The 13,164-nt window shown below is 39.5% G+C and overlaps 1 protein-coding gene across 4 annotated transcripts; it reads right to left on the reverse strand.

The window, feature by feature from the left end:
* Positions 1-484: 484 nt before the first annotated feature.
* lrrc32 (leucine rich repeat containing 32) lies at positions 485-11,725 on the reverse strand. Of its 4 annotated transcripts, none has more exons than XM_051078523.1 (3): positions 11,613-11,725; positions 7,620-7,716; positions 485-4,670 (listed from the first exon to the last, which is right to left on the reverse strand). In XM_051078523.1, the coding sequence occupies exons 1-3, from the start codon at positions 11,687-11,689 to the stop codon at positions 2,799-2,801; spliced, it is 2,046 nt and encodes a 681-aa protein (XP_050934480.1). In that variant the 5' UTR covers positions 11,690-11,725; the 3' UTR covers positions 485-2,798. The 4 variants fall into 4 exon arrangements, with proteins under 4 accessions (XP_050934480.1, XP_018547823.1, XP_018547822.1 ...); XM_018692307.2 differs by lacking the exon at positions 11,613-11,725 and adding an exon at positions 10,388-10,534; XM_018692306.2 differs by lacking the exon at positions 11,613-11,725 and adding an exon at positions 9,863-10,102.
* Positions 11,726-13,164: the final 1,439 nt, after the last annotated feature.

A 13,164-nucleotide genomic window follows, 5' to 3' on the forward strand; every position in this document is an offset into this window, starting at 1 on the left:
AATAAATGGAGTGATGAGTGTGAGGTGTTTTCCTATGATGATAGTTCATATTATTACAGTTGTGTTTTACCATATTATCTGTTTAGTGCTTTTCTCTGTTTTATATCATTTGCATTATGTTTGGATTTAGTTTTAAATATTGTTTATAAATGGATTTTGGTTCAGATGTCCTGCAGCTGTTTTGTGTTCAAACGAGCTAAAACAAAACTAAAAAGGAAATCACAGTGTTTATGCTGAGGGAGGATTTTCTACAGTTTTGCATCACAATAGCTGTTCATCTTACGAAGCACTAAAAAATAATTTATCAACCATTAATAAAGCTGTGAATCACAGCTTGTGGACCCTGATAAATGGTCCATTATTAACTAATATATACATTAATTAGTTAATGATTTTAGTGGGGTTTTATCTTCTCATCTAACTCTTCATAATGTTCTTTTTGTTTGTTTGTTTTGTTGTCACACAAATAATTTCTCACACAGTGTTTAAATGTAGAAAATGTCTTTCATTTGGTACAAATTATTGCTTACATCGTTTACAAAAAGCTACAAAATCATTTCAGTTGACTTGTAGATAACAACAACAATAAGAATATCAATAATAATAGTTTCAGGATCATCACACACATTAAAGTCGTATGAAACTGTGGATCCCACAGATACAGCGCTGGAGTTCATTTATTTATTTAAAACAACACAGTCTGTATATTGTACTTGTATCACAGTTATTAATTTCAGTGCTTTTAACTTTACCCCAAATCACGTCAAATTAATCAATACTGTGTCCACCACAGGCCTGGGATCAGTATAGAAAAACATATTGTTTAAACCATCCAGCTTATAGTAAAAAAATAAATTATATTGACATATGCTCTGCTTGGATCTTCTAGCATTATTCATGTCTTAGTGTTAACAATAACAGAACAAGATACAGTCACACAAATAAGGAGAAATATAAAGTGCAAACTACATAAAGGGTAAAGGACGGCTTGAATTGCTCTTCATCGGTCATCTCAGATGACTCCATGTACTTCATATAATCATACTTCAACATCCAAGAATAAAGAGCATTTTGTTTCATGACCTTCTCGTAGTGTTGTGTTCTTTAGTTTTTAGCTTAAAGGAAAATTCCTCTGTCAGATAATCTTACACTGTGAGTTATCTGAACCCTTCCCTCAGTCTGTTTTATCTTCATGTCTCAGTCACTGGTTTATTTTCTGTTTTGCAAGAACCCCTCGTTCAACATTTAAAGGAATAGTTGAACAATTTGGAAAATACGCTTATTTGTGTTAGCTTAGCTTAGCATAAAGGCTGGAAACAGAGGGAAACAGCTAGCCTGGTTCTGCCCACAGGTAACAAAATCCCCTAACTGTACTAGGACTAATTAACACAATACATCTAATTTTGTTCAACACTTTATGTACAGCTTGATCAATCCTTTAAAGGGTCAGTTCTCTCAAAATTCATGCACAAGTATTTTCTCAACTAGCCTCCCACTGTGAGCAATGGGGTCCAGTCAACAACATGGTATTCTTCAGGAGTTAAGGTGTGAACTGTGAAGTTCAACGTCTGTCTACCAGCATCACAAGGTAACAAAGTATATGTTGTTTATTTACTGCAGCTTCCTGAAGTTATTGCATGCGGATAACAGACAGTCAGGCACATGACCTCCTGTAAAACCACAGCTTGTTTTTTACTGTGGTTTTTGTATAAATTAAACAAATTACATGTCATGTGTTTGACTGAGGCACTTTTCTTTGGATAAAGTCAAGCTATCAGTGCCCCCCCTTGTTTCCAGTCTTTATGCTAAGCTAAGCTAACTGGCTGCTGCCTGTAGCTTAATATTTATAACACACACATGATCCTAATCTATATCTAATCGTCTTAACTAACGTTCAGCAAGAAAGCAAATAAGCGTATGCGCCAAAAAGCGAAACTATTCCTTTAACATTTAATGGCTGCACGTCATTCGGCTCCATTTAGGCTGGAGTGGGAGAAAAAATCAACAGTGATGAAGTGTTTTAGTGCGGATTCTCCTTCTACATTCAATAAACTGATGTGCAGTGTGTGGCTCGATATGAAAACCAAGCATGAAACACTGCTCTAATGGTGCGTTCAAACAGAAAGCAAAACTAATTTCGGCCTTGCATTATTTGCAAGACTTTCGCCACCACTGGATCAACTTTGACCACAGTATTTGTTTACTCCCTCTGATTGATCTCCAGAAACCCCCGTTCTTTCTTTCTGTTATTTCCCTCCAGGCTCTCTCCTTTCTCCTCTTGTTTATATACATTTATGCAGTTGAACCTTTTTAAAATTTGCCTCGCACTCTGTCTGAACACACCTTATGGGTCTGAAGCTGCAGTTTCTCAAACTGCCGACCACATTCTGCAAGAAACTCTGACCTTTAGAGGTCCATTCAGAAAGTCCAAACCACTCTAGACAAATGAGGTGAAGATCTTTTCCGCAAGAAGTCCTGGTTTCCAATAGTTCGTCAATTTTACTTCTTCTACCAAGCCATTGCTTTATTTAGGATATTAAGGCACGTGTTTGTTTGATTCAGTGAACTGTTGGTTGGTTGATCTTCTTCCACGTTGCCCAAATTTGGATTTATTCACTCTAGTAAAAAAGATGGTGGTGTTAAACCCAAGTCAAGTCTTTAAATTGTCCTTTGGGTGACACCACAGACTCTACATTCATGTTTCTAAGTTGTAGCTGGTTTGAACCACCAACCTTCTCATTGGAAAAGTTCCTAGTATAAATGTCTTCTTGGTCCTGCATGTGCACCATTCGTTCACGTTAAGCTCTAAAGCTCCTGTTGCGCTTTCGTTTCCTTGAGTGGCAGCATTTAACCAGCAGCCCCAACACGATCATCACGGTTAACAATGTCAGTACAACAGTAGCAATATACTTGGGCCTGACTGATCCACGACACATTTCTTCAGTCAGCTTTTCAATGTTGACTGGCTCTGAAAAGTCCTCGTGAATGCACGTCACAGTCTCGATGTCAGGAACGACCACGGCTGAGCGTTGGACCATGTGGAGGAAGCCAAGGTTGCTACAGCAGTTCAGAGGGTTGGAGCCCATGTAGAGGGTTTTTAGTGAGTGCTCCAGAGCCACCATGGTTCTGTACTCCAGGGTGACCAGGTTGTTGTTCTGCAGGTTTAAGGACTCAATGGAGGACTCTTTGTTCCACATAGGTAGAGAGGTCAACTGGTTGGTGGACAGGTCAACGTGTTTGAGACTCTTTAGCAAAGACAGATCTGTGTTCAGCCATGAAATGTTGTTTTCCCTCAGGAAGAGGTGAACCAGGGAATGCTCCAGACCAGAGAGGGAGTCCTTGTCCATGTCTAAGCCTGGGTTCAGGGACAAGTCCAGCAACTTCAGAGGGGTGTTTGCAAACGCGTTTTCAGGCAGAGTCTGTAGATTGTTTTCAGAGAAGTACAGGAAGTGCAAGTTTCTTACAGAGGAAAAGGACACGCAATCGGGAGGATCCTTGTGGTTTTCTTCTGTCGGCGCCAGTTCATCCTGGTCTTGCTCCAAGGCACAGATTTTCAGATTGTTCTTCTGAAGCTGCAGGTATTTGATACTTGGAAGTCTTTGAAATACTTGATGGTCCAGGGTGGTGAGGTCATTCCCTTGTAAAAAGAGCTCTTCCAGCGATTGCAGAGTGTTTTCCCCAAATGTCAGACTCTGCAGTGAATTATAGCTGAGGTTGATGATCTTCACTGCTGTTAGAAGGTGTTCGTTAGTGACAGAAAATGAGCCTATACAGTTATTACTCACGTTCAGGACTTCAAGTGATCCCATTAAGCAGAAAAAGGACTCTGGTATGCTTTTGAGTTGGTTGTAACTCATGTCCAGATATTTAAGATGACTCAATAGAACAGTTATCCTTTTTTCAGGACTTCCTGATAAGTTGATGCTCTGGAGATGGTTTCGTGAAACATCCAGATATTTGAGCACGTTGCTTCTGGGAAGAAATGGAAAGTAAGGCATTTTATTTTCACTCAGATCGAGATAGAGAAGGTTATACCGCTGATTCGAGCTCGCGCTTTGGAAAAGCTCCATGCTGTTCTTGCTGAGGTTGAGCACAGTTAAATTGTAGAGGTTGAAATCGGTGATGCACGTAATTGAGTTCTTGGACAAATCGAGTTCAGTCAGATGATGCAAGGAGTCAAAAGCTCCATCCTCAATCTCCAAGATGACATTATTGTGGAGGCTGATTTTTTTCAAGGACAAGGATCCACTGAAAGTATTTTGTGCTATTTTGGTGATGCTGTTGCTGTTCAGGGAAAGGTTTGCCAGCAACGGAGAATCTGCCAGGAAATAGTCCGACATTCCCGTGTACAGACCGTTGTTTGAAAGATCAAGTGACTCTACAGCTGTTAGAGGCCCGATGTTGATTTTGGAATGAGCAAAAACATTCAGATGATTCCTGGAGAGATCCAGGACTTTCAGATCAGTCATGTCTTTGAAGAGCCCCGGCTGAATGAAGTGGATCTTGTTAGAATGAAGATTCAGATGATGGAAGCCGGTGTGGTACGCTAAAGTTTCCTGGGTCAGATTCTGCACCTGGTTACGAGAGAGGTCCAGCATTTGGACGCCGTGAGGAAGGTTGACTGGTGCACTTCTGAGACTCAGATCACTGCAAAACACATCCATCTGGACCTACAGACAAAGACAAACATGCAAAGTCTGATTATGTCGGCAGTCTGCCAGGATTGCCTGACCATGACACAACACAGACCAAATGTTTAATTTGGGTTGATTTATGAGTCAGTGTGTCTACAGGCATGTTCTTGGCAGCAAGAGAGTCCCCTGAGGTTTGTGATGGTGAGTTGTTCTAATGACAAAAAACCTCTTAATTGACTTTGTCTCTTTAAATTAATTTAAAAAGTTAATTGCTAGTAAATGACGAATGGTTTACCTCTTGTTCTCATCAACATCTTAAACCCAGATAAAAGTTTTGAAAGAAGGATTTTTCAGTTTAAAGAAAATACACCTCACACCTTGATGACCAGCCCACAGTTTTTGTCATCTACTCCCCCGTTTCCCTTAATAGATTCAAATATTTAAGTTATTAAGTGTAGTTTATAATTGAAACCATGTGGCCATGAGACCCCCCTTGTCCAGAAACAGCTCATAAAATGTCTCTGTTCTCTGTTTTCTCTCGGAGGCCGAGTACATGTAGTGTCTTTGCATATTTGTGGTATCCTAAAAGTGGCATTCCTCGATGCTTACAAGCAGGCTATAAACAAACGTTAATTTATTCAAGAACTACTGCAGGGCAAAACCTGTTTTGTTAGGCAATGAGGAACAAATAAGGTATATTGTTACGAGTCACAGAAAAAATTATTTTTCTTCTGTGACCTCAGAGGTGTGATCAGTGATATCTTCACTGCAACTGTTTACATTCCTGAAAACTTTGCGAGTATAACGTGATTTATGGTATGTGTTAGGTGGTTTACAGCACATTTAGTCAAAGTAATACTGTAACAAATGGCTTCAAGTTTAGTAAACGGGAACCAAGGTGAGAAACAGAAAGGAGAAACCAAGAGAAACCAGGTCTTCTTTTAAAACAATACTCAACATGGCTTTATGTGCAGTACATGTAAAGAGTTTCTGGCGATTCCTCCTCTCCACACTGGACCTAAACTGACTCCAGTACTGAAGATGGAGGACAACATCCATATCCAAATGCTTGTTTTATTCAGCCATGGGTAACGTGTGGCTTCAGCAGGAAATAAGTCATGACAGCTGCAGCATAATTTCATTTAACTGTGTTTTCAATATGGTGATTTCAGTTTTTATTGCTTATATTGTCCTGCTTTGATATGTTTAAATACGAATTTTGCCTTGTTTGTGTAATGCGGTGAAACTATTAAAAATTTACTTTAAAAACAGAAGGAGAAAAATCCTTGACCTGTCTTTGAGGCAGTTTCAGAGTTTAAGGCGCCAACCAAGAACTGAATTGCAACATCTGTGTTTTGTTTTTTTGTTTTTTTTCCTACTTCATATTATTATTTCTGGCTGTTTTATGCCTTTGTTATCACGTGACAGCGGAGAAATGACAGGAAATGAGCAAGAGAGAGAGAGATGGGAAATGACACGTAACAAAGGTCAACAGGCCGAACTTGAACCCGGGACATTTCCATTCATGGCGACCTTAACCCAAGAGGTTTGACATACACCAACGCCCTAGACTATTGTTGTACATCAATCCTCATCTCTGTCCTCTTGTTTCCTGACATCACTCTTCTCTTACTTCAAATATTTTGACCATTTTGCAAATTACTCGTATGTGAAAACCTACTGCAGTTGGCGATACGCCTTTTTTGGATTAAAATGGAGGCATAAAATGTTCCATGAATACTAAAGTAAAGACGATAGCTTTGGTAGATACTCACTGATTTGGTTTGCCGAATGCATTTTTACACAACAACCAATAAACTCTATTAATGTGCACGGGCATCTAAAATGTGTTTATAAACCTGTAAATTAATATGTGTACAATTCTTGTGCTGATTTTTTTGCATTTTGCATGTGTATTGTGATGCATATCTTCATTTCTAACACATGTACAAAGACAAATACATCATGTATAGAGGCTATACACGCGTCTAACCGCTGCATAAAATCAGATTTTCTGGATATATTCAAAAACACGAGGGGGCATCTACACTGAACAGACTTCTACAACAAAAGCAGATTTACGTTTGGTTATTTATAGCAACAGCAACCACCACATTAAACAAAAAGTGACGCACTTTTAGTTTCACTATTAGGATATTTTTAGAAAGATGACTTGAAACACAGTGAGTGGTTGTTTCATTTCAAACCTTTTTTTTTTTTTTACTCCTACTCCATGTGTCAGTCGTGTGAATTTCAGCGGATCTCTGGGAGGATTCGGACATGTGTATTTAAGGTTCAGATATACACCACAGCTGAGGCTGTGGACACTTTTAGTAACATCTAACATAAGTCAACAGTTTCTCTATCACCAGCTGCTACAACTGTGTTGTGATTCAACCTATAGCCACTTCATTAAAGTTCTTTCACACACTTGCTGGTCTTTTATAAGAAAAGAAAATCTTCCCACACGTACACATTAATTAATTTACGTCATATTTCCAGTTTGTTACATAATACGCTAAACTAAATCATGATTCACCAGAAACTCCAGGGAAAAGATGTTACTGTACACAATGACACATGTGTGAGTGACAAGTGACCTGTGCAGTCTAGTATAAAACAAAAACACCTCCAGTTTTTCTTCCAGTGAAGCCAAATAATCTTTCATTGCTCAGACATTAAAACTTGAAGGTCTGTTGGCAGCACAGTTTCGAGAGCTAAGACTAATAAACCAGACCTGCTCAGGTTCAACAGCTTTCAAATAAACTATCTGCCTGTAGTTAATCTGAAAATACCTCATGCACCTGAAGGATTAGGTGCTTCATCTCAGTTGCCGAGGGCAACTCATGAAAATAAACCGACATCAGATTAAAAAAACACCACACATATTCAGCATTTATTTGAGGAATGTGCCTAGGAGAAGATCTAAACCCTGAGAAAAACCTGACTTTAACAGTGTGTGTCTGTTTACCAGGCTTTACTTACAACTTGGCATGGAGGGAGGTGGTGTCGGGGAGGGCTTGCGGATGCCACTGCGCAGCTGACCAACAGCGGGAAGAACAGCTGGAAGGCGGCCATGGTGCTGCGGCAACACAGAGAGAGAGTCCAGATCATACGAGGTAGAAACACATGAATGCAGGAAGCGTGCCGTGAGGTGATATGACTCGCAAAGGGAAGGAAGGGGGAAGTAGCCCTACCTCCTATGTGACATGCTGACCTATGACAGTGCTATTTATGCCCTGAGATACAGCTGAAAAAGGGGCTTTTGTGTGCACCTAGTGGAGAGTATACAGCTGCAGAACTGGTACTACTGAGAAAGGATGACTAAGCAAATAAAGCAAAACATTTCCATTAGTTCTGAGTAAATGTAATCAATTCAGGTTATTGTTTGGAAACAGAAAAAGCATAGACTGTCTTGTCGGGGCCTCTGTGACTCATCTTGTATGAGACACAAGATTTGAGCCTCGTTATTTGGCGGAAACTTGCTAAAGTATTTCCTGATAGGTTCCCTCAAACAGAACAAAACAACGTGCAGCCTTGCAGGGCCAGACAATGTGGGAGTAATTAGTATCGCGGTAATGGTAAGTACCCATGCATGGGGCAGATATAGCTTGTGGAAATTTAGGTAAAACAAAAAGAGAGGTACCACAAAAGATTAGCAGCTCGTGAAAAGAATAAAGAAAAACCCCAGTTTGGTTTTTTAAACGTAGCTCTAAAAACTCACCTGCTGCTCGTGTCGGTGTTAAAAACGACAAAAAACGTTGTTTAAATCATGTGAAATGTTCACCAGACTCTCTCAGTACCCACACAGAAAGACAGATTTCTCTTCTTAGGGTCTGTGCAAGAGCAAATTCAGTTAAATAAAGTCATTAATCACGGTGCCCTCGTGATGTCTGTGAGTAAATGCCAACTCTAAGCAGATGAGGAGCTCTCGCAGCCGCGCTAAACACAGACACATTGTTTGTTCGGTGCCACTGAAAGGCATCTGGATTCATCAACACTTAACAAATAAATGTAAAAGTGTAAAACTAATTTTTGCTTAATAATCAACCAGTTAGCTGTAATTACTCTGCTGTTTAAAGCTGATCCAAAATACTGCACGGCTGCTTTTTACTGATGTGGAGAGTCAAAGTTTATCACAGCAAGTTACTTGCAGATCATTTTTAAACATTTACAATCTGATAAAACGTTGTGATTCATCAGCAGCCAGAAAACCCAGCGCTCTACCTCAAACAAGAAATGGTGCTAAACTACGTCAGTGTTTCTATTTTATGCCAGTTTTTATCTCTACTTCACCACAGTTCAGAGGCCAAGCTTATTCTTTTTACTCCACTACATGTATCTAACAGCTAAAGTTACTTTTCAGATTAAAATTTTACGTTAAAAACTTGATAAACACTTAAAAATATGATGAATTTAAAGATTAAACACCATGTGACACTACAGATGTAGAGGTTGTTCCATCAGAGAAACATTTCTCCTCTGTAAGACTTAAAATCATTCAATATTTCAAGATCATTAATCATCTCACGACCCCTTAGACTTATTCTGTGACCCTTCAGAGGGGCCCAACCCTTAGATTGGGAACCACTGGACTATAATGTAGTTCAAACCAGCTCCATACTGAGCAGCTACAATACAAAATGCTACTGAAGCATCAATATGAAGAATCTAATAATGTCATGTATCATCATATATCAGTCTGCAGAATGAGTACTTTTACTTTTGATACTTTGAGTACTTTCAGCTGATTACTTTCTACTTTTTGAACCATCATGTTTGTTAACATGCAGTCACTGTCTTTTTACATTGTTCTCACTCTCAGCTGCTGAGTTTCTGCTTTGTTCCTTCATATTTTTTTCAAACTCTTTCAGCAGGTTCATGTACACGTGTTAGCAGAGGTTACTGTATGCACACACAACATGCTTAAATTAGATGTTTTCTGTGTAAAATCTTCTCTGCAAAGTAGAAATATTTCTACTTTTTTTACTTTGACTGTAGCTGGAGTTTGTGTGCAGGACTGGAGTATCTTTCCACAGTTATTTTGCTACTTTTACTTGAGTAACGGATGAAAAATACTTCTCCCACCACTGCAATTTGTCAGCATGTTCCACACACACACACACACACACACACACAGCAGCAGCATCTGCTCCCAGAGTCCGAACCATTCAACAACAACAACAACCAACACGTTTGAAGACTTTGTTACAAAGCTGAACATTTACCTCGCTTTCAGCTGATGACTAATTTGGCAGAACCTCCTGACCGTCTTGATTTCACATCCTCCGGCGCGCGCGCACTCACTCACACGCGCACCCACCCACACGGATCGATAGCGGACCAAACCGAGCACCGCAAGCCAGAAGCTCCGCTCAGCTGACTCTCCCCTCCGCATCGCAGGGCTCCGGCTGCTGTCCAGCCATCACATCCTGTGAGAATATCCTGCACCGCTCGGCCTCTCTCTCTCTCCCCCCTCCTCCCCCCTCCTCCCTCTGCTCTCAGGGAAATACCTTATAAGGGGATTGGGAAGTCCAGTCCAGTCCCACCCCCCAAAAAAGTCTCCAAAATACCCCTCTATTAATCCTAAAGTTGGATGATATCTTTAGAAATACTTCGCATGCTCTCACACGCCAATCTCCATTCGGAATTTGGGGTATTTTAATATTTTTGACCGCAGAGCTAAAAGTTCAAGCTCTCCACGCGTGTGATATCTCTGAATCCGAGAGGATTTATTTCTTTAAAAAACAAACCTTTTATGGAGGCATTTCTGAAGAAGAAATAATGCTGTGATGCTCTCACATCTCCACCCAGAGAGAGAGAGAGAAGAAAAATTAAAAAAATGTCAGCAGCGGTTATCGATGGATTTGAGGAAGAAAAAAAAAAACGTCGTCCGCCCATTTGAGACATGGTGGGTGTGTTGAAAACTCACACATCCTTTTCAAGACTGTGGGAGTTTATGTGGGATTTGTCATGTGGCTTTGCTCTGGTTTGCCATACTGTAAACAAACATGAGTGTGATTGTAATGAGTAAGACCGAGGTTCACACATTACAGACAATTAGCTTTAAATGACTGTACATGCTGTCTGCATGTCTGGAGCCTGGCTGGGAAAGTGAAGGGCTACGGCTGCTGAAGTGCCCTTGAGCAAAGAGCCGAACCTCTGACTGCCTCACAGGAGGAACAAGATCAAAGCATCGGTTTTGTCTTGTTTAGTTATATTTCTGGCAGCTTCTTAATAATGAAAACACGTGTCTGCAGTCAGTAGTAGAAGTATTTAGTACTTTGATGAAGTAGTAATAGGATATATTACAAAAATAAACTGCTACAAGTAAAAGTACAGTAAAGTAGAGTGAAGTTTGATGTCATAATCAACATAAATGTAAAATATTTGAAGGTAAAGTTTTTGTTATGCAGAAAAATGCTGCCATCATTATCATTATGAATGTGTAAGCAGGACTTTACAAAGCCAGGTTTTCATCCGTTATATAGTTCAGTCCCTACAAAAGCAGATGCTCTGTTCTCTGTCTCCATCTGATGTGGTTGAAAGCTCCGGTAAAACACAGTAAGTGGACTTTGAGTTGTTACAGTTGCTATTTCCAAGACAAGAACGTTGAACTTTTACATTTCCATTTAAATTTAAAAGAGAAGAGACTGAAAGATGCTGTGGATGCGAATCAAAGCAAATCAGACCCGTCTCCATGACAACGGGGCATTTCATCCGATGATGAAGGCCGTGCGGTATGGCTGAAAGCTCAGGGACAAGGTGGCAGAAGTAGCACTAGTATGAATTTGATGCTTTACTTTACACAGCATCTATAATAAAGAATCATATCTTCTCTGTTGATGCCACTTTTTCTACTTTTACTTGAGTAAATGTACTTAGTTACTTTCCCCCGCTGGTTACAAAGAGGTGAAAAAGAATTAAAGAGACAGTGTAAATAATAAATAATAATAAGGAAATAAGGAAAAGCCTCACCTGGTCTCTCGTCTCTGGTGTCTCGTACCTTTTCGTGGCAGGTTTGGTTTCACATTCACCATCGTTTCATCCTTCATTATGTTTTATCAGTGGTGTCATGTGCCCCCCCCACACACACACACCTGTCTCACCAGCGCTTCATATTACAAATAAAGCACACACACACACCACACCACATGATGCTTCCCTGGGGGGTTGTCCCCTTTTGTTTACTGGGATTCCCAGACTTTTTGTTTCCCTTTCCATGCAGCTCAGCATCGTCACCGAGGGTGTGTGCCTGTCTGTGTGTGTGTGTGGTGTGTGTGTGTGGTGTGTGTGTGTGTGGTGTGTGTGTGTGTGTGTGTGTGGAGTGTTTTCGTCTTCCACCAGATTTTTGTTTCCTGGAGGGAAACAGTGAGATCAGTGGTGGGATGTTATTCCAACACATTAATCAGTAATTCAATGAGGGAGGTGAGAGGAGGGATGTTGATACAGAGGACACATCCTCACCTCAGGTCGACTCTGCCCCCTGCTGCTCACACACTGACACTGCACCTTTTATTTCCTGTTACTATTTGTTTTTTACCTGCAGCTGACTTTGTTTCCAATAAGTTACCCCTACATTTCAATTTGAAGCAGCTGAGCTTTAATTTACCATTTCAATTTTATGCAGGTAAATATTGTACTTTTGTACTCAACTACATTTATTAGACAGCTGTCTGTAGTAGTTACTTTGCAGATTCAAGTACATTTTAAGTATAAATCTGTGGCACTAAATACTGTACTTTCTACTCCACTGCTTTTATAAAGCAGCTTTAGTTATTTTACAAATTAAACAGGAAATATGAGCAGAGCTGAAACAATTAAGACGATTCATACACAACTAATCTAACTGGCAACTAGTGGCCAAAATACTAAATATGTAAAAGTTCTAGCTTCTGAAATGTGAGGATCTGCAGCTTTATCTTTTAATTATCTAAATAATTTTGACTTATTTTTAATGATTGTGAGGTTTGTGATAGTTTCACTTTGGACTGAGGCATTTCCCACTATTTTCTGCTACGTACAAAACAATGTTAGAGTAATAATAATGTAATGATATATAATTGTTTAACAGCTAGAGGCGACAGTTTTTATGATTAAGTACTTTTACTTTTGATACCTTAAATACGCTTTCCTAGTAATACTAGTGTATGTTTATTTTGGGCTTCAATCCCACTGTTCAATAATCGACTGTGCTGCTTAAATTTGAAGCAAAAGGACCATGAATAGTTTATTTTGACTGTATCTTGACCTACAGACAGTTTAACATATAATTTAAAAGATTCTACTTAACAATGAGTGTGTACTTTTAAGTTTGAATGCAGGAACTTTTTACTCAGGTAAAGGCCCTGAGTACCTCTCACACCACTGCATTTTGGTTTTGTCTTTTAGTACTGTACTTTTATCCTTGTTTTTGATGGAGACTATGTTGATTTCATGTGTTAAAGGGGACAAAGGAGGAAGATATTAAGTTCTTTTGAGTATTTTTATGTTTTAAATCTAAAGTAACTAAATGTTTTAGTCTTTATCT

This window comes from Lates calcarifer, linkage group LG20 (genome assembly GCF_001640805.2).
Source record: "Lates calcarifer isolate ASB-BC8 linkage group LG20, TLL_Latcal_v3, whole genome shotgun sequence".
NCBI lineage: Eukaryota > Metazoa > Chordata > Actinopteri > Centropomidae > Lates > Lates calcarifer.